General features: G+C 42.3%; 1 protein-coding gene across 4 annotated transcripts in view; it reads right to left on the minus strand.

The window, feature by feature from the left end:
- The window catches only part of INPP4A (inositol polyphosphate-4-phosphatase type I A), a 266919-nt gene that overhangs the window by 76050 nt on the left and 171928 nt on the right, over positions 1-18941 (minus strand). For all 4 annotated transcript variants that reach the window (XM_063953338.1, XM_063953341.1, XM_063953340.1 and 1 more), the window contains exons 5-9: positions 18088-18206; positions 16657-16773; positions 13784-13863; positions 13378-13489; positions 11275-11365 (exon numbers count right to left, since the gene is read on the minus strand). In XM_063953338.1, coding sequence (XP_063809408.1) covers positions 11275-11365; positions 13378-13489; positions 13784-13863; positions 16657-16773; positions 18088-18206 — 519 coding nt within the window. The remainder of the gene's footprint in view (positions 1-11274; positions 11366-13377; positions 13490-13783; positions 13864-16656; positions 16774-18087; positions 18207-18941) is intronic.

The following is an 18941-nucleotide window of genomic DNA, read 5'->3' on the forward strand; positions in this document are numbered from 1 at the left end:
TTTAAATATGTTGTTGAACTAAAAATCAAATGTTAAGTCTGATTTCCTCTAAATATGTAATAAACAATGATGAATGCCAATTCCTTTTGTACTGTAAGTTTCAAGCTATTTCAGAGAAGAGTTATTTCATGGAAAGGTACCACACATTTGTCCACGTCTGTAAGAACCCCTGCAAAAGTGGCAAACTATCTTTAAAACTAACTTTAAAACAAGGGGACTTTTTTGCTGAGACACCAAGAGGTCAATTCAATTAGCTGCGAAGAGTGCAAAGTGCCGTTGCAATGGCGTTTAAACACCGGCATCCGATCTCGCATCCTTTGCGGGCTTGAATCAGCCACAATTTGCACAAAATTGGTAGCACCTCTATTAGGTGGCGAGCAGTTTTGTGCAAATTTTGTGCTGCCCCTGTCTTGATGATTTGCAGCTGCTATGATATCGCAGCGAATTGGATTGAACCCCAAGTATGAGATAACATGAGTTTTAATGAACTTCTCCTATCCAGGCTTCATTGATGGAAATTTATTTTATTATGATTTTGGCCTGTTTCTATACACATCGCTAATTTTACAGTATATTCATGCTGACAATGCCATTGCCTGGGAGATGTAACATACTGTAACTAAATGAAGCATGGAAAAGCCAAAAGAGTGAGGCACTGCAGATTTTTTGTTACATTTGTTGTATTAAAAACTACTTGCACTGAATAGGAGAGATGTATAAAATATTTCCACTAAGATGTGCAAACTATATCCAAAACAGTAATAAGTATACAGTAGAAAAAGCTAAAACAAGAACAGGAAGAAAGAAAAAGGAAAAAAAAAAAGAAGAAGGTCAGCTGACATTTTCTGTCACTGGCCGTGGACGACTACGAAGTCTCATCATCCACATATACCTTAAAACTGCTGAGGATGAGTCCCACTCATTCTTCCTTAGCAACAAATGCCTCCCAATTGCAATCACTGGTGGGGAGTTCCATAGGTCGGGGAGCTGGTCATTTTAAAGTAAAAAAAAAAAAAGTATTGCCAGGAGGTGGGAGGACTGGGGTGGTTGGGGTGTACTTTAAGTCCCTCTACCTCCCCAACCCAGCACCTAAAGTGGTAGATGCAGCCTTGTTTGAAGGTGATCAGAGTGATCGCCAGGCAAAACTACCTGAACTACAGAAAAACAAAGGGATCAGGGATGGGGTATGTCGCCAGCAAACTAGCATCCATAAAGTCAAAGGCACCCATTTTAGAAAGAGATGGGTTCCCTCTTTTAGTTGATGGGTCCCCTGAGTACTTACTGTCTCGTAATCACACCGGCAACCTTATGGGCATCCATATTAGAAAGAGGGGAGTCTGTTCTTTCACATTATGTGTCCCACAAATAGTTATTGTCTTGTGATTACCATGCACTACGGAAAATAGATGTTTTTTTATATATGGTTGGGAATCCCACCCATAATGACACCTGTAAACGTGGGGTCGCTCACATATGAAAGAGAGGAGTCCCCTCTTACATATGTAAGTAATCCCACATTTACAGGTGTCATTATGTTTGCTATGGTCTGATCACCTGTGATCACCAAACAATATCGCCCAGTGCTACAGAAAAAAATGCATTTCATAGATGGGGGTAAGGCACATTGGCCCCATCTCCCACATACTTGTCTGCGCACACATGGGGCACCCGGTCTTGATAGAGGAGAATCGGCTTTTTCAAACAATGTTAGTAATGTTTAGTAGCTATTGTCTGATCCTGAAATAATTGAGTGTGTGTAAACGTACGTATGTATGTATATATATATATATATATATATATATAGTTCCAAAAAGAGGGACGGCACTCATAGGATTTTGCAACAGAGAAATTGTATTCCAATAAAGAAAGTTCCAAAGTTTACATCAACGTTTCATCAGGATGTACAGAAATCACATACAAGAGAAATGGTGAACATGCATAGACCAGTAACTTACCACCCTTATAAAGACCCGTAAATGACACAAACACTCACACCTGCACGGCAGCACACGCCCGCCCGAGCAGCCGGACGCCTGAGAAAGACGCCATCCGTATGCACGTCTCCACCGCGTCCCGCCGCCGTCATGACAACGTTAGCGGTCACCATGGAAACCCGAGACGCAGCCGCGTCTGCGTGTTCGACGGCCCGCACCACGTCATCATCACAACAGGGGGCATGGCTAAGTCACGTCACGACGCATTCCTGGCAACGGTCGTGGTTACCATAACATTCTCAGATGTAGCCACATCCTTGGAATGTATACAGCCCACGTCACCTGTTGTCAGTGCAATCGGAGTGACCCCTGTGCAGCATCTACATTAAAAACAAAATTAAAAACAACACTGGAACACCAGTGTATAAAAGCAGAGAATCATGTATCCCATCATAAGAGCAGGGCTGTAAAGACATTAATACCCTAATAATATAAACTACAGCATAAAGTATGTATTTATAATTACTCTAAACATTGACTTCAAGGTATACTTTAATTTTACATGAAAGAGAGGAAAGTAGATAACACAACGGTTGTATATATTCTTATGTAAGACTATTCCAACAAATCTTTTCATTCAAGCCCCGTGGGGCAACAGTGTCCAGCCGGACAATCCATCTTGCCTCCATAATAAGCAACTGTTTGTTTCTGTCACCGCCCCGTTTAAATTCAGGGAGATGATCTATGATCATATACTTAAGACTAGCCAGGCTGTGTTTTCTATCAGCAAAATGCTGAGCTACCGGTTGTTCACTTTTACCAGAAATTAATGCTGCACGAATGGCAGAACGATGTTGGTTGGCCCGTTCTTTAAATTGGCGAATGGTTTTCCCCACATAATAGTACCAACAGGGGCATCGAATGATATAGATGACAAAAGTGGTTGTACATGTGACCACATGTCTAATTGGGATATATTTACCACTGTGTGGGTGTCTAAATGAACTGCCAACATCAAGATGATTACAAGTGGCACAATTGATGCATCTATAGCACCCTGCCTTACGTCTGGACAACATTCTTGTAGTTTCGTTTTTAAATTTAGAAATATCGGTCCGCACAACCATGTCGCGGATGTTTCTCCCACGGCGGTAACATGCCATAGGGGACTTATTCCTCAAAGCATTAAGCTCAGTATCCGTGCTAATAATAGGCCATAATGCTTTAGTGGCTTGAGCTGTAATATTGCTACTTGTTGTAAACAAGGAAGGCCACATGATTTTATTAGACTGATGTTTTTTGCGGTTGCTAGGAACAAATAGAGTTTCCCGAGGGAGATTGAGCACCTTATGTTTCTGTTCTAACAATAATTTCTCAGGATATCCCCGACAAATAAATTTTGAAACCATGTCCTCAAGTTGTCGTTCTAACACAGCTCTATCACTATTAATCCTAGCCACACGCAACATTTGCGAATAAGGCAACCCTGCTCTTAATGCTGATGGATGGTGGCTGGAAAATCTAAGCAGGGTGTTGCGGTCAGTTGGTTTCGTATAAACTGACGTCACCAACTGTCCACCCTGATTGGTCAGTTTAACATCCAGAAATTCTATATCTTGATAACTTGTTCTATAAGTAAATTTAATAGGCCCCTGGGTATTGTTGATACTATCGATAAAAGAACAAAAATCTTCCTGTGGGCCTGACCAGAACACAATCAAATCATCAATATAACGTAAAAACAATTTAGTATACTGCATGAATTCTGACTGACTGAAAAACAAATTGTTTTCTTGAATGAACATAAAAATGTTGGCATAGGTCGGTGAGACATTCGATCCCATCGCACACCCGGCAGTTTGAACATAATACTGAGAGTCGAACAAGAAATAATTACGATGTAATACTAGCGAAAGCAATTGTAACACAAACTCTAAGTCAGGACCCCTATAATTCTGGTTCCCCCTCAAAAATTGTGCTGCTGCTGCAAGACCTTCATCATGCGGAATTGAAGTATATAGACTATGCACATCAAGTGTGCACATCAATAAATCAAATGGGCCCTTGGTGAATTCGCCCAACGCAGTGAGAAATGCAGTTGTGTCCTTGAGGTAGGTCTTCTCATGTATAATGCATGGCTGTAGCAGGGTGTCCAGATATTGAGATATATAGGTATATGCAATTGCGGTCGAATTCCCGAAATTGTCGAATTTCGGGTCATTTTCGACCAAAAAAAAAAATCGCCTATGCAATTCAGTGCTTTCCGACCAAAAAACGGACTTTCAAAATTCGACTTTTTGAAATTCGACTTTTTGCAAATTCGACTTTTCTGCAATGATACAAGTGCTGCAATTCGACCAAAGCATATTCAATTCAAGTTTGGAAATTCGACAGCAGTGCTTTTAGACAGCAAATTCGTCATTTTCAATCCGCCACACTTTGGAGGGTGAAAACAAATAAAAAAATTTTAAACATGTTTTTTTTGTGGTTTTTTTGGGGGGGAATAGCAGATCTATTTATATTAGAAGGGATTAGGTACTTTTTTTTTTTTTTTTGGAGGCACAAATATTATTTATATATTTTTTAAAATATATATATATTTTTTTTTTTTTTTAATGCTGGAACGGTGAAATCATAAAAAAAAATGGCGTGAGGTCCCCCCTCCAAAGCATAACCAGCCTCGGGCTCTTTGAGCTGGTCCTGGTTCTAAAAATGCGGGGAAAAAATTGACAGGGGATCCCCCGTATTTTTAAAACCAGCACCGGGCTCTGCGCCTGGTGCTGGTGCCAAAAATACGGGGGACAAAAAGAGTAGGGGTCCCCCGTATTTTTAACACCAGCATCGGGCTCCACTAGCTGGACAGATAATGCCACAGCCGGGGGTCACTTTTATGCCGTGCCCTGCGGCCGTGGCATTAAATATCCAACTAGTCACCCCTGGCCGGGGTACCCTGGGGGAGTGGGGACCCCTTCAATCAAGGGGTCCCCCCCCCCCCCCAGCCACCCAAGGGCCAGGGGTGAAGCCCGAGGCTGTCCCCCCCCATCCAATGGGCTGCGGATGGGGGGGCTGATAGCCTTTTGTGATAATAAAAAGATATTGTTTTTTCCAGTAGTACTACAAGTCCCAGCAAGCCTCCCCCGCAAGCTGGTACTTGGAGAACCACAAGTACCAGCATGCGGGAGAAAAACGGGCCCGCTGGTACCTGTAGTACTACTGGGAAAAAAATACCCAAATAAAAACAGGACACACACACCGTCGACAGTAAAACTTTATTTCATACGTCGACACACACATACTTACCTATGTTCACACGCCGACATCGGTCCTCTTCTCCATGTAGAATCCACGGATACCTGAAAAGAAAAGATCAATATACTCACCTCAGCCATGGTCCAGAGATAAATCCACGTACTTGGCAAAAAAACAAACCGAACACCCGCTCCATGCCGGACTGAAAGGGGTCCCATGCTGACACATGGGACACCTTTCCACGAATGAGACCTGTCAGTAAGGTCACCCCACCGCTACCCGCAAAGTTCCCACCATTGAAAGTAATGGAGCGGCTTTGCGATGTGCTGTCACAGTACAGACAGCGCACAGCCAATCAGGTGAGCGCCACGGAAGTAGCGCTTCCTGATTGGCTGAAGGGACGTCAGTGACAGGAGTCACGTGATGTCCCGGCATTCGGGAGAAAGGGGTCTGATGTGAAAGTATTGGACCCCTTTCTAGTCCGGTATGGAGCGGGTTTTTGCGTGTTTTTTTTTTTAAACAAGTACGTGGATTTTACTCTCTGGACGTGGATTTATCTCTGGACGCTGGAAGGTGAGTATAATTTTTTCACAGGTACCCTCGGATCGTCGGAGACCGTGGCAGTCGGCGTGTCAACATAGGTAAGTATGTGTGTGTCGGTAGTGTGTAATAAAGTTTTACTATCAAGGTGTGTGTGTCCTGTTTTTATTTGGGTATTTTTTCCCCAGTAGTACTACAGGTACCAGCGGACCCGTTTTTCTCCCGCATGCTGGTACTTGTGGTTCTCCAAGTACCAGCTTGCGGGGGAGGCTTGCTGGGACTTGTAGTACTGCTGGAAAAAACAATATCTTTTTATTATCACAAAAGGCTATCAGCCCCCCCATCCGCAGCCCATTGGATGGGGGGGGACAGCCTCGGGCTTCACCCCTGGCCCTTGGGTGGCTGGGGGGGGGGGGGACCCCTTGATTGAAGGGGTCCCCACTCCTCCAGGGTACCCCGGCCAGGGGTGACTAGTTGGATATTTAATGCCACGGCCGCAGGGCACGGCATAAAAGTGACCCCCGGCTGTGGCATTATCTGTCCAGCTAGTGGAGCCCGATGCTGGTGTTAAAAATACAGGGGACCTCTACTCTTTTTGTCCCCCGTATTTTTGGCACCAGCACCAGGCGCAGAGCCCGGTGCTGGTTTTAAAAATACGGGGGATCCCTGGCCAATTTTTCCCCTGCATTTTTAGAACCAGGACCAGCTCGATGAGCCCGAGGCTGGTTATGCTTTGGAGGGGGGACCCCACGCCTTTTTTTTTTCGGGTTTTTCACGTTTTTTTACCGTTTTTTAAAATCGCGGCAAAATCCGCCAAATCGGCCGATTTTCGCCCGCGACTCTGGCGAATCCGTTTTTCATTGAATATGGTGAATTCCGGAAGCCACCTTCCGGGATTCACCTGTCGAATTGAGTCGAATTAAAAAACGGCGAAAATTGCCGCGAATTCGACCGCAATTGCATATACCCCATAGGCTGATACAAGGAGTCTCTAGCTGATACAATAGGGCGTCCGGGTGGAGACGTGGGGTTTTTATGAATCTTGGGAATCGAATACAAAATCGGAGTGATAGGGAAATTTTTAGATAGTGCTTTAAAGACTTTTTCTGATATGATTTTATTCTGTTTTGCGGAAAGAAGAACTTGATCCAATTCTTTCTTGAACACCGTAGTTGGGTCCCTCGGCAACTTTTTGTACACTTGTTGGTCATTGAGTTGTTGTAGCATTTCATTGCGATAGTCATGGGTGTTCATAATGACTATTGCCCCGCCCTTATCCGCGGGGCGAATGACAATGTCCTCACACCGTCCCAAATTTGTGAGTGCCGTCCTCTCCCCAGCCGTGAGATTGTGGCGCACGGTTCTGTTTTCAGAATTATATTTCTGGATAGAATCATCCAGCAGTCTTGTGAAGCATTTAATGGATGAATTTGTCACAGGTGGGTCAAATGAGGATTTATTCTTCTGCCTGCAAAATTTGTCAGCAGGATCTAATACAGTGTTCATGTCCGCAGGTGCAGAGTTGGCAAAATGTTCACAGAGTCTCATCCTTCTGCTGAATTTGTGCAAATCCCAACTCCACTCAAAAGGGGAGTGTTTGTTTGTGGGAACAAATGACAGTCCCTTATTGAGGACTGACTGTTCATCTGCAGACAGCACCCTGTTGGACAAGTTGAAGATTACTTGTTAGTCTTCCATGGGGGTCTTCCTACCCCTCTTTTTTTGACCACCTCTTCTTGTGCGGGCACGTTTGTTCTTTGGTTTGTTATGCGTGAACGTGCCCCTAAAGGGTGAGCTTGAGCACTCCCCACTTCCTCTCCCTCTGAGATTGCAAAATCGCTGTCACTCTGTGAAGTCGTGACATCACGTGGTTGTCTCACAGAACGTTGTGTTCGCTGGCTTCTGTTGAACTGTCTCGGGTATCTGGGGGAATCCCCATTGACCCATCGGTATACACGGTTGTCTTCATAGTCTTGTACCACCTTCAGACGTTTGACCTTTTTAAATTTGATGAGATCCTGTCGATATTTGTCACACTGATTGCGTAATTGTGTGAGCCAGTCGTGTGAAGAATCCGTTTGTAACGTGTTGAGATTGATTCTCTCAAACTCTGCAATCTTGGATTTGACAGAAATCAGTTCTTTGGATGCCTCTTCGACCACCAATATCATGAGGTCGAAGGAGCACTTGTTAAGTATTGCCACCCACTTACGGCAGAACTCCGGACTGTGCCGGCCTATAGTAGGGGTGTTCCGGACCCTAAAACCTCGTGGGATAAACTTATCCCGATAATAATCAGATAAAGTTAGGCCATGCAGAGTGTAATCAATTTCCCGTTTCTTCATTCTGAATAGGGATTGAAATAATTCTTCACAAGAGTCCACTTGGTTGATATATTGTGGATCCCCTAAAAACAGAATCTTATTGATTTGGTCAGTGGTGTAATTGAGCACTTCCCCTAAAGGTAGCACAGAGGGTTGAGGAATTTCAGATGTCATTTTGAACAGGATAAGTTACACCCACAGTGTGAATTCACAATTCAGTCCTCCAGTAAAAAATGATGGGACACACAATGCTCAATGGCTGATAAGTCACCCTTCATAAACTATTTCCACGGTGCCATATAATAAATGGACAAAGTCTAACAACTAACAACCATGTGTATCGGCACTCAAAAAACAGACACAAATACCTTGGTGATCCAGTCCTATCACGGGGTAGCCATGAATCAATAGTTCCAAACAGAGGGACGGCACTCATAGGATTTTGCAACAGAGAAATTGTATTCCAATAAAGAAAGTTCCAAAGTTTACATCAACGTTTCGGTGTAGACCACCGTCATCAGGATGTACAGAAATCACATACAAGAGAAATGGTGAACATGCATAGACCAGTAACTTACCACCCTTATAAAGACCCGTAAATGACACAAACACTCACACCTGCACGGCAGCACACGCCCGCCCGAGCAGCCGGACGCCTGAGAAAGACGTCATCCGTATGCACGTCTACACCGCGTCCCGCCGCCGTCATGACAACGTTAGCGGTCACCATGGAAACCCGAGACGCAGCCGCGTCTGCGTGTTCGACGGCCCGCACCACGTCATCATCACAACAGGGGGCATGGCTAAGTCACGTCACGACGCATTCCTGGCAACGGTCGTGGTTACCATAACATTCTCAGATGTAGCCACATCCTTGGAATGTATACAGCCCACGTCACCTGTTGTCAGTGCAATCGGAGTGACCCCTGTGCAGCATCTACATTAAAAACAAAATTAAAAACAACACTGGAACACCAGTGTATAAAAGCAGAGAATCATGTATCCCATCATAAGAGCAGGGCTGTAAAGACATTAATACCCTAATAATATAAATTACAGCATAAAGGATGCATCAATTGTGCCACTTGTAATCATCTTGATGTTGGCAGTTCATTTAGACACCCACACAGTGGTAAATATATCCCAATTAGACATGTGGTCACATGTACAACCACTTTTGTCATCTATATCATTCGATGCCCCTGTGGGTACTATTATGTGGGGAAAACCATTCGCCAATTTAAAGAACGGGCCAACCAACATCGTTCTGCCATTCGTGCAGCATTAATTTCTGGTAAAAGTGAACAACCGGTAGCTCAGCATTTTGCTGATAGAAAACACAGCCTGGCTAGTCTTAAGTATATGATCATAGATCATCTCCCTGAATTTAAACGGGGCGGTGACAGAAACAAACAGTTGCTTATTATGGAGGCAAGATGGATTGTCCGGCTGGACACTGTTGCCCCACGGGGCTTGAATGAAAAGATTTGTTGGAATAGTCTTACATAAGAATATATACAACCGTTGTGTTATCTACTTTCCTCTCTTTCATGTAAAATTAAAGTATACCTTGAAGTCAATGTTTAGAGTAATTATAAATACATACTTTATGCTGTAATTTATATTATTAGGGTATTAATGTCTTTACAGCCCTGCTCTTATGATGGGATACATGATTCTCTGCTTTTATACACTGGTGTTCCAGTGTTGTTTTTAATTTTGTTTTTAATGTAGATGCTGCACAGGGGTCACTCCGATTGCACTGACAACAGGTGACGTGGGCTGTATACATTCCAAGGATGTGGCTACATCTGAGAATGTTATGGTAACCACGACCGTTGCCAGGAATGCGTCGTGACGTGACTTAGCCATGCCCCCTGTTGTGATGATGACGTGGTGCGGGCCGTCGAACACGCAGACGCGGCTGCGTCTCGGGTTTCCATGGTGACCGCTAACGTTGTCATGACGGCGGCGGGACGCGGTGGAGACGTGCATACGGATGACGTCTTTCTCAGGCGTCCGGCTGCTCGGGCGGGCGTGTGCTGCCGTGCAGGTGTGAGTGTTTGTGTCATTTACGGGTCTTTATAAGGGTGGTAAGTTACTGGTCTATGCATGTTCACCATTTCTCTTGTATGTGATTTCTGTACATCCTGATGACGGTGGTCTACACCGAAACGTTGATGTAAACTTTGGAACTTTCTTTATTGGAATACAATTTCTCTGTTGCAAAATCCTATGAGTGCCGTCCCTCTGTTTGGAACTATTGATTCATGGCTACCCCGTGATAGGACTGGATCACCAAGGTATTTGTGTCTGTTTTTTGAGTGCCGATACACATGGTTGTTATATATATATATATAAATATTTTCATTTTATTTATTTGGGGAGATCTAAAGCACATACCCTCCTCAGCTTTGACAAATAAAAAAGCAAAAGCAGTCACTCATTTAATGCAGTACTTTGTCTAATATATGAAATGGTAGGCATTTTGGGGCTACAATATTCTAACCAAGGCCGGATTAAGGCTGGTGGTGGCCCAGGACAACGGAGGTAAAAAAAACAAACCAAAACACACACACACACACTTACTTACTTGCCTGGCACGGGAGACAGACACAGCAACCGGCAGCGCCGCACTACAATGGAGGAGCTCTAAACGAAACTACAGCTCCCAGCAGCCCTCGTTTCTGGCACTACCCTCCCCCCTCCGCCTGTGAGCCGCCAGAGGGACACTCCTCCGAAGCAGTGTGTGGGCCCCTGTTGCCCCTCCCTTAATCTGGCTCAGAATCTAAATACAAAGTGCAGATTTTTTGGGCCAAATTTACAAATGCAATCCGGCTATTACTATTTTGGAAAGGTGGATTATTAAAACAAACACAAACCACAAGGGATTTCATTGTGGTGTTTATAAATAAATTCACATTTGCTTTTGGTTCCCTTTCTTGAAATTTCAAGAAAAAAACAAAACACTTATTTAGCCGTTGGGGTTACCGGATTTTTTGAAGAACAAACAAGGTATAATATATGTGCGTACTGCATAAAAAAATAAAAATAGAAAAAAATATCAGTGATATTGGGATGTGATAAGCACGAATGTTGGAACATGGCCTCAGCACAAGGGTGAGTAAACCCTCAGAAGCTAAGGGGTTAAAATGGTACTGATGGTAATAAAATTATGGACACAGACCAACAACTTTTTGTAAATCAACTATTTAAAATTAAATCACCTGATTTCAGTAGTGTATCTTTTCGCAGTGATGCATATTTTGAACGAATTCCTAAAGATTCTGTTAAACTTTCATCGACCGAAAGTACAGTCTAAACAAGATAAAGAAAAAGCCACGAATATACATAAAAGATTTGAAAAAGTGACTTTATAAAAAACTTTTGCATGTTTTTAGATATCAACACTCTGCGAGTGAAAATCATGCCAATAAATGGTTTACAGCCCATATTCAATTAGCCGCACCGGGATATTCAATTAGCAGGGTTTAAACCCCCCCACCCCCACCCTCCAACATTAAACTAGAGAGGTGGACTTTTCTCACAGCCTCAGAACCTGTGAGAAAAGACACCAAGGGGGAAGGGGAGTATTAATGTGTGGGGATAACCCCATTATTCCACAGTTTATGCGGAGTCAGTGGGTTGCAGTGATTTTCCACGCAAGTAAATGACTATTTAACTAAATAGCTTTTCGTCATGCAGCGTGGCTAATTGAATATGCCCCAAAGACTTAAATATTGGTAAAATGTAACAGTGAATCTAAATATTCTAAATATTATTCCTGCCTGATAGTTATACTTCAAACGTCCACATATTTGATACCTGGCAATATCATACTAAGGAAGATGTACTGTACAAGTTTAGGTTTGCCATTTTTTATTTTATATACTCTTTATATTAATTGTTCTGGTTTTAGTTAATATTTCTTAATTAAGTTATGCTGCTATTATATTAAAGATATATGGTCATTATTCTCTGTAATTTCTAGATTTCAAACACATCTTAACGCTACCTATTAAAAAGCAAAATGTACTTAAAGTGCAACAGTAAAAGATGTCTATATACTGTAGTTCAGCTAGCGCAATAAATTATATTCCGCTACAGAGACCTATTTCAAAGTTTTATGTTTGTCAACATTACTGGCCCGTTCACACAGAAGTGCAGGGAGATGGATAACTATGTAAGAAAACGAACACTGAATTAATGCATGGGAAACTGGGTATGCTGTGTTCTAAAGAAATTAAACGCAAGTTTAATATTTTAGAACACAATGAGAATAGCTTTGTTCACTTTTTGTACTTTCTAAATAACGGAGATTAAGAACCTATAGCACCTGTAATATTCACATTTCTTTATGTGGGGGATTCTGAGGTTGGAAATAGGTATATTTCCCTTTAACTTACCTTTCTGCAGTCATGGGATTATATTCAGCTATATAATATGGTGTGAAGTAATTAGAACCCTGGTGAAAATAGAAGAACCCTGACTTGGCAATGAGCTGGAGTACCAAGAAAAGGGAGCCAGTTAGCATACCGGATATTGGGATGCCGGCAGTCAGAATACCCATGCTGGAATACCGACACTGGGTGCAACCCCTGACACCGGGATACCGACATCGATCACAATGCCGTCGCCGGAATCCTGATTGCTGGCATTCCAATCTCAAGTATGCTGGGGAGGGGTAGGGTTAGGCTGCAGGAGGTAGGTGGATGGGTGGGTGGTTAGGTTTAGGCACTAGAGGGAGAATTAGATCACGGGGTGGTAGGTTTAGGCTGCGGGGAGGGAGGGTTAGGCTCTAAAAAGGGAGGATTAGGGTTGGGCACTAAGGGGGGGAGAGGGTTAGAATTAGACTGCGGGGAGGGAGTGTTAGAGTTAGGCGAATAGAGGGGGAAGGGTTAGAATACTTACCTAGCAGTGGTCGGGATTCTGCACATCGGGATGCCCCTGTCAGTCTTGTGACCGCCGGCATTCCAAGTGCCGGGATCCTAATACCAGTACGTGTTACTCCCTTTTACAGTAGCACAGAGGGGTGACCTTGAGTGAGTTAGTTGGCTACAATACCAGAGTAAACAACTGGTGAGAATAAAATGTTGCTTATAGTTTAAAGGTTGATTACATTTTTTTGCTTTTGAAATAATTAATTATTATTATTCAATTAGCGTTGACGGCAACGAGAATCGATACCTGTATTTCGAGCATTTCTCCAGCACTTTGCAACCACCAACTTGGAAGTTTGTTTTCTGCACATGACCGATAATGGAATACTCCCCACTGAATTTATGTTGCGGCTATGGTGGGATATGTTGTAGTGTCAGGAACATACTCACTCTCCCATTAACAGTATCTGATGATCTAGTCACAGGGACATGCTGGTCAGCTTTCTCCTCCATTTCCCAGCCTATTACAGTGATGTTACCCACACGCTCCTGCTCAGCAGACCTGCAAAGAAAATGGACTTTACTATGTACAAGATCTAGAGTTTCTTTGTAACCCATTCACTCAGATTGCTCTCCATCTCTCTCTCTCTGCCCTTCGACTCTTACAGTGCATTATTTTTCCAGTCATTCTGTGCAAACACTTGTTCTCATTCATTCTTTTGGTGCACAATTATAGTTACAGCCAGTGCTCACCTCTTGTGTACGAACGTAACCACACATTTTGTTCTTTTCGCAGCTATAACTACATTAAAAAAAATACATTAAAACATGCAAATGAGACAGAGTAAGCACTAACCACAATGGTAAATGCAATCTGTGGCTTTTCTCCTGCAGCACATCCTTCACAGTAAACTTTCCAGAGCCCAGCAAATACATCTGTGCGGTAAATAAGAAACAAAGCTGTTACAGTTGCTTTATTATTCTGGTATACTACTCATGTCTAGGGGCCTGATTCAGAGATGGACGAAAATGCAAAGCAGCCTGCAAGCGGCTTTACATTTCCATCCGATTATAAGGAGGGACATACAGGAGACGTTTCAGTAGAAGAGAGGCCTCTTGCATGTTGCTGGGATCCCAGCACTTTGACCAACGTCTCCAGCTGTGATCCATCGGTTGCAATATTCCATGCAGAGGGCCAGCTTAGTAAGCCCTAGCTTACTCAGCTGGGCCACGGAAGCGGAGGCTGCAAGCCCAGGAAGTCTACACGGTAACACACAGACCCTGGACTCTCCTCTCCCAGAAAATGGGGAACGTAGGTCTCCCCCAGTCCAATATCCACCCCTCAACACCACTGTCTGTAAATCAGAGGAACTGCGAGAAACAGTGCAAGGCCCGTTCTGCGCATGCATAGAACGGCCTTGCGCAGCAGGAGATTCCCAATAATTGGGAATCTACATGGGATGCAGTATCTGCGTCCAACTCTAAATTAGGCCCTAGGTCATAGCGCTACATCGTCTTAGGCTTTATTTATAAAAACACTCCCCTTTTGTTAACATTCATTCTGTGCAATGAACAATAACCACAAGGTTAATGTTTTAAACTGGGTGGAGCAGCTCACACACAATTAGAGATCTTACCCAATCGCACAGAATGCTCAACGCAACTTCTTTTAAACCTCTACTGGCTGACCACTGTCAATAGCAGTAATTAGCAGTGATCAGCAATTACAGCAGGGGGAATGTAGCATATCTTTACATAATGGAGAATACCATATTGAAAATTAAAATAGCGTCTTTGTTTGGCTTTTTTTTCTGTAATATTATAAAAAGGAGAATAAGTTTAAAAATAAAAGTATCCTCATGTAAAAACTATTGGGTACTTTTTATTTTAAGACCTTGTTGCTCTCAAGTAAAATACTATAAGGGAGATATTTAATTGGGCGTGAAAACCCATTTTCGCGTGAAAAAACTGTTTTTTATTGCAATTTGTGAAAACGTTCCTATTCACTTATTTGCCAGCGATAATTCCCCATAGGTTTTATAGCAAATTTCCTTTCACCAACTGTGAGCAGAAAGGTTGAGGAAAATCCTTATTTTAAAAAGGTAAAAATGTCTGAATTCGGTTCAGAACCCTTGGTGCACCTCTCTGAATGACTAATTAGGCGCTTAGTAGTTTTTAATTACTTTTACTTGCCCAGTAATGACATGTCATTTTGTGGTGAAAAGTGCAAAATGAAGGAAGTTGAGGCACAAGGTATGGGCAAAGTATATTGGGGTGCTTTATGAGTGTGACAAGTGTGTTTTTAGACTTGCAGCTGGGAGTAATCAGGAGTTTTTTTTATGTTTTTTTTTAAAGTGGCTTATAATCAACCAAATTTATACAATTCTTTTTTATGTACCCATAAATTAGTTTGAACACTTGTTTTGCTGAAAAACACTTGCTTTCTATCAATCATTTTTCCCTTTTTTTTTTTATTAGACAATGCATATAACAGCCATTTGACCCAATTTAAGTACCCAAAATACTTTCATTATGACCACTAATACACTTCTAAACTGTTGTCCTTTATTTATTTTGGATTTTTTTGGTATACAGGCAGATTTCCCCATTTTCACTGGTTTTGCCGGCAAGAATTATGGTACAAATAATGGGGGTCATTCCAAGTTGTTCGCTCGCTAGCAGATTTTAGCAGCATTGCACACGCTAGGCCGCCGCCCTCTGGGAGTGTATCTTAGCTTAGCAGAATTGCAAACGAAAGATTAGCAGAATTTCGAATAGAAAATTCTTAGCAGTTTCTGAGTAGCTCGAGACTTACTCCTACACTGCGATCAGTTCAGCCCGTTTCGTTCCTGGTTTGACGTCACAAACACGCCCTGCGTTCGGCCAGCCACTCCCCTGTTTCTCCAGACACTCCCGCGTTTTGTCCTGGCACACCTGCCTTTTTCCGCACACTCCCAGAAAACGGTCAGTTTCCCCCAGAAACACCCACTTCCTGTCAATTACACTCCAATCACTTCAACGATGAAAATTCTTCGTTCGGACGTGAGTAAATCTACTAAGTTTTGTGCTAAAATACTTAGCGCATGCGCACTGCGTACCATGCGCATTTTTGCCTTAATCGCTCCGTTGCGAAAATCGGCAACGAGCGAACAACTTAGAATCACCCCCCATATCTTTGCACAATTGCAATTGGATTGGTTGAAAAATGGGAACGCGCATACTGGCGAAAGCCGCATTTTCACGCAAAAAAGTGTAATTTTTCAGTTGATAGGTGCCAACATTTTAATTGCAGTAAATTGCAACATTTTTATCACTGCCAATTGAATATCCCACTAAGTAATTTTAAACTGAAATAAGTACCCAATTCTGCTAGATTTGGTAAAGCAACAAAAATAATCAAGAAAATGAATACAAGTCTCAGACAATATTACACAAGAGTGTTGCGTGCTTTATAGGTCACATGACCCTCATTGTATAATTTCATGCTGTGAAACGAAGATGACTCAATATAAAGTATGATAATATTGGGGGGGAGGTGGGGGGGATTCCGTTATACACAAATACAGTAAGAGCAATAACGGTCAAAATAAAACAACTGTATATTTTCATTAAATGTATTCAATTAAACTGCACAGTACAAAACAGTTGTTGGGGTTTTGTTTTGTTTTGTTTTTTTACTATTCTTTGATTTTCTCTCTACAATGAAAGTCCAGTATATGAATAACTTACAGTTCCCTGAGATCTGTCTTTGACATCATACACAGAAAGCTTAATCTGGGTCATCTGATTTATTAGCGAGTCCTGGAAGAAGGCAATGCTGCTAAGAAATATGGGATTACTTGTTCCCTATAAGACAAATTAAATAAATACAAATCAGTTTTTATTCTTAAATATGTACAAATTGTAGAAACCACATGCAAGTGGAATGTTCAATCATTGCTTTGCTTTTCTGGAGGTGCATAACATTCCAGTAGCCAAGCAACAACAGGGAGTTCAGGCTGCAAGAGCAGGTAGGAGAGAGTAGCACAGACTGACAACTGTTCCGGTATTGGGGGACTGTCCGAGCAGTCAGGACTTCTGGGAGTCATTTACAGATTAGCCTCATGCACATTTGCACACATACCACTAATGTCTGTAGCGACAGCACAACAGAGCCTAGGATGGCAAGGATAAACAGCTGGTGATTACTGAACCCTATAACAACACTGCTGCCAACTCACAGCTTAGCACACACTGAAGTCCAAGCACATCTAAATGAATTCAACCTTTCCGCTGTGCCAGACTTTTGCACAGGTAAGTGCACTGTCACAGAAACCAATGATCGCTAAGACAGCTGCATTTTACATGCAGATTTAAATTGCTTTGGCTCTGAGTAATGCACCTGTGACCAGCTGTCTAATGTATACACACTGTAAGACAAGGCAGAAAGGTAAAGGCTAAGAGGGCACCGTTTGCAACGTTTGACAGTGGTATGTCCCTAAATAACATTTATCTTACATGGACTATACAATATACAGATATAATTTTATGTAAGGTACAATGAAACATAGTTTGCAAGAGGTACCATGGTGGCCGAGTCTGGCATGAGATATCAGCTGTAAGAGTGCCAGGAGTTTTAACACACTGATTTGTTGGTGTCTGGAACTACCCAGCAAATCAAAGAGCAGGTAATTGCCCAAGGAATATGACAGACTCATAGCAGAGAAAACCTGTATTGTATATTGATAACTAGGGTGCTCTCTGTATTGTGTACATGTCACCATCATACTCTTTGCAATGTATAAAAGCCACAAGACAAAACCGTCCCTGTATAGTATAGAGGCCACAAGGAATGTGGTCTAGTAGTTACATTGTATTGCACAACACATGAGGGCAGAACTTCTATTAGGAAGAACAGCGTGGGACGGGCTGTGCAAAGTATAAAAGACATTAAAATGAAGATGTTTAATAGCGGATTTAATAAAAATCCCCCATGCCCCTTGCTGCCTTTTCACAGCTAGGTTGCGAAGAACTAACTTTTGTTAGCAGAATTAAGCACTTTGTTGGTTCTGCCCAGAAAACGGCTGCCTCACTTTGTGGGTTGGATGAACAGGCCATTTTAAAACTTTTAACACCACATGCATGAAAGATGAATCTGGGATGAATCTGGGATTCTCTCACCTCTATGATCTCTGTCTGTGCATACTTTGTCCAGAAAGCCTGAGGTGGCGTTGTGACACTAACAGCAACAAAACTGTTTGGCTTCCGATCCAGTGATCGAGTGGTCAGCTCACTGCATGCTGTTATGATTAGAAAAGGAACAGGTTATGAAGCAGCACTGACAGATGTCCAAGTTGCCCGAGAAACAGCTAAAAGCAGCTTGCAGTTTATGGTCTTTAGAAACACATATAAACTTTACCATAAGTGGAAAAACTAATTTAAATGAGCAAGACAAAATATATTCTCCATAAATGAAATATTTTAAACCTTTCATGCATAGAGGTCACTAAAGTGGACAGCTGTTTTTAACTCATTATCTCCTATAGAAAGTATCTATTGATTTCATTAGTGCATCGTGTCCTCTTCTTAGGACCTCTATCAAAATTAGAAAGTATGCCACCTAGTGGCAGCTTTATAGTCCTACAAAAATAATAAGGTCATAAAAAAATAGCAGAGAAAAGTTCCTCAGCACTGAGCACTTAATGGATTTATGCCAAATCCGTTTACTTAAAGATAGCAGTGCGGGTGAAAGATGTTTTGCTCAAATAAAATTTTTTTTTTCGCAGTTCATGTAAAATCAATGGCCGGATGTAATGACGCCCGAGCTCAGAAGCCGTGCAGAATGCTGGCCAAACTAGGACATTTTTAAAGGGGCAATCCCTTACAAGGCAAAACCATGTCTTTTAAGTGATTGCCCATTTAAAAAAACGTCCCAGTTTGGCCACAATTGCACATGGCCGCCGAACTAGAGTGTCATTATATCTGGCCCAATATGTCCGTACATCATGCAATACAAAGATTCATACTGCATGCAG

This window comes from Pseudophryne corroboree, chromosome 2 (assembly GCF_028390025.1).
Source record: "Pseudophryne corroboree isolate aPseCor3 chromosome 2, aPseCor3.hap2, whole genome shotgun sequence".
NCBI classification, from domain to species: Eukaryota; Metazoa; Chordata; class Amphibia; order Anura; family Myobatrachidae; genus Pseudophryne; species Pseudophryne corroboree.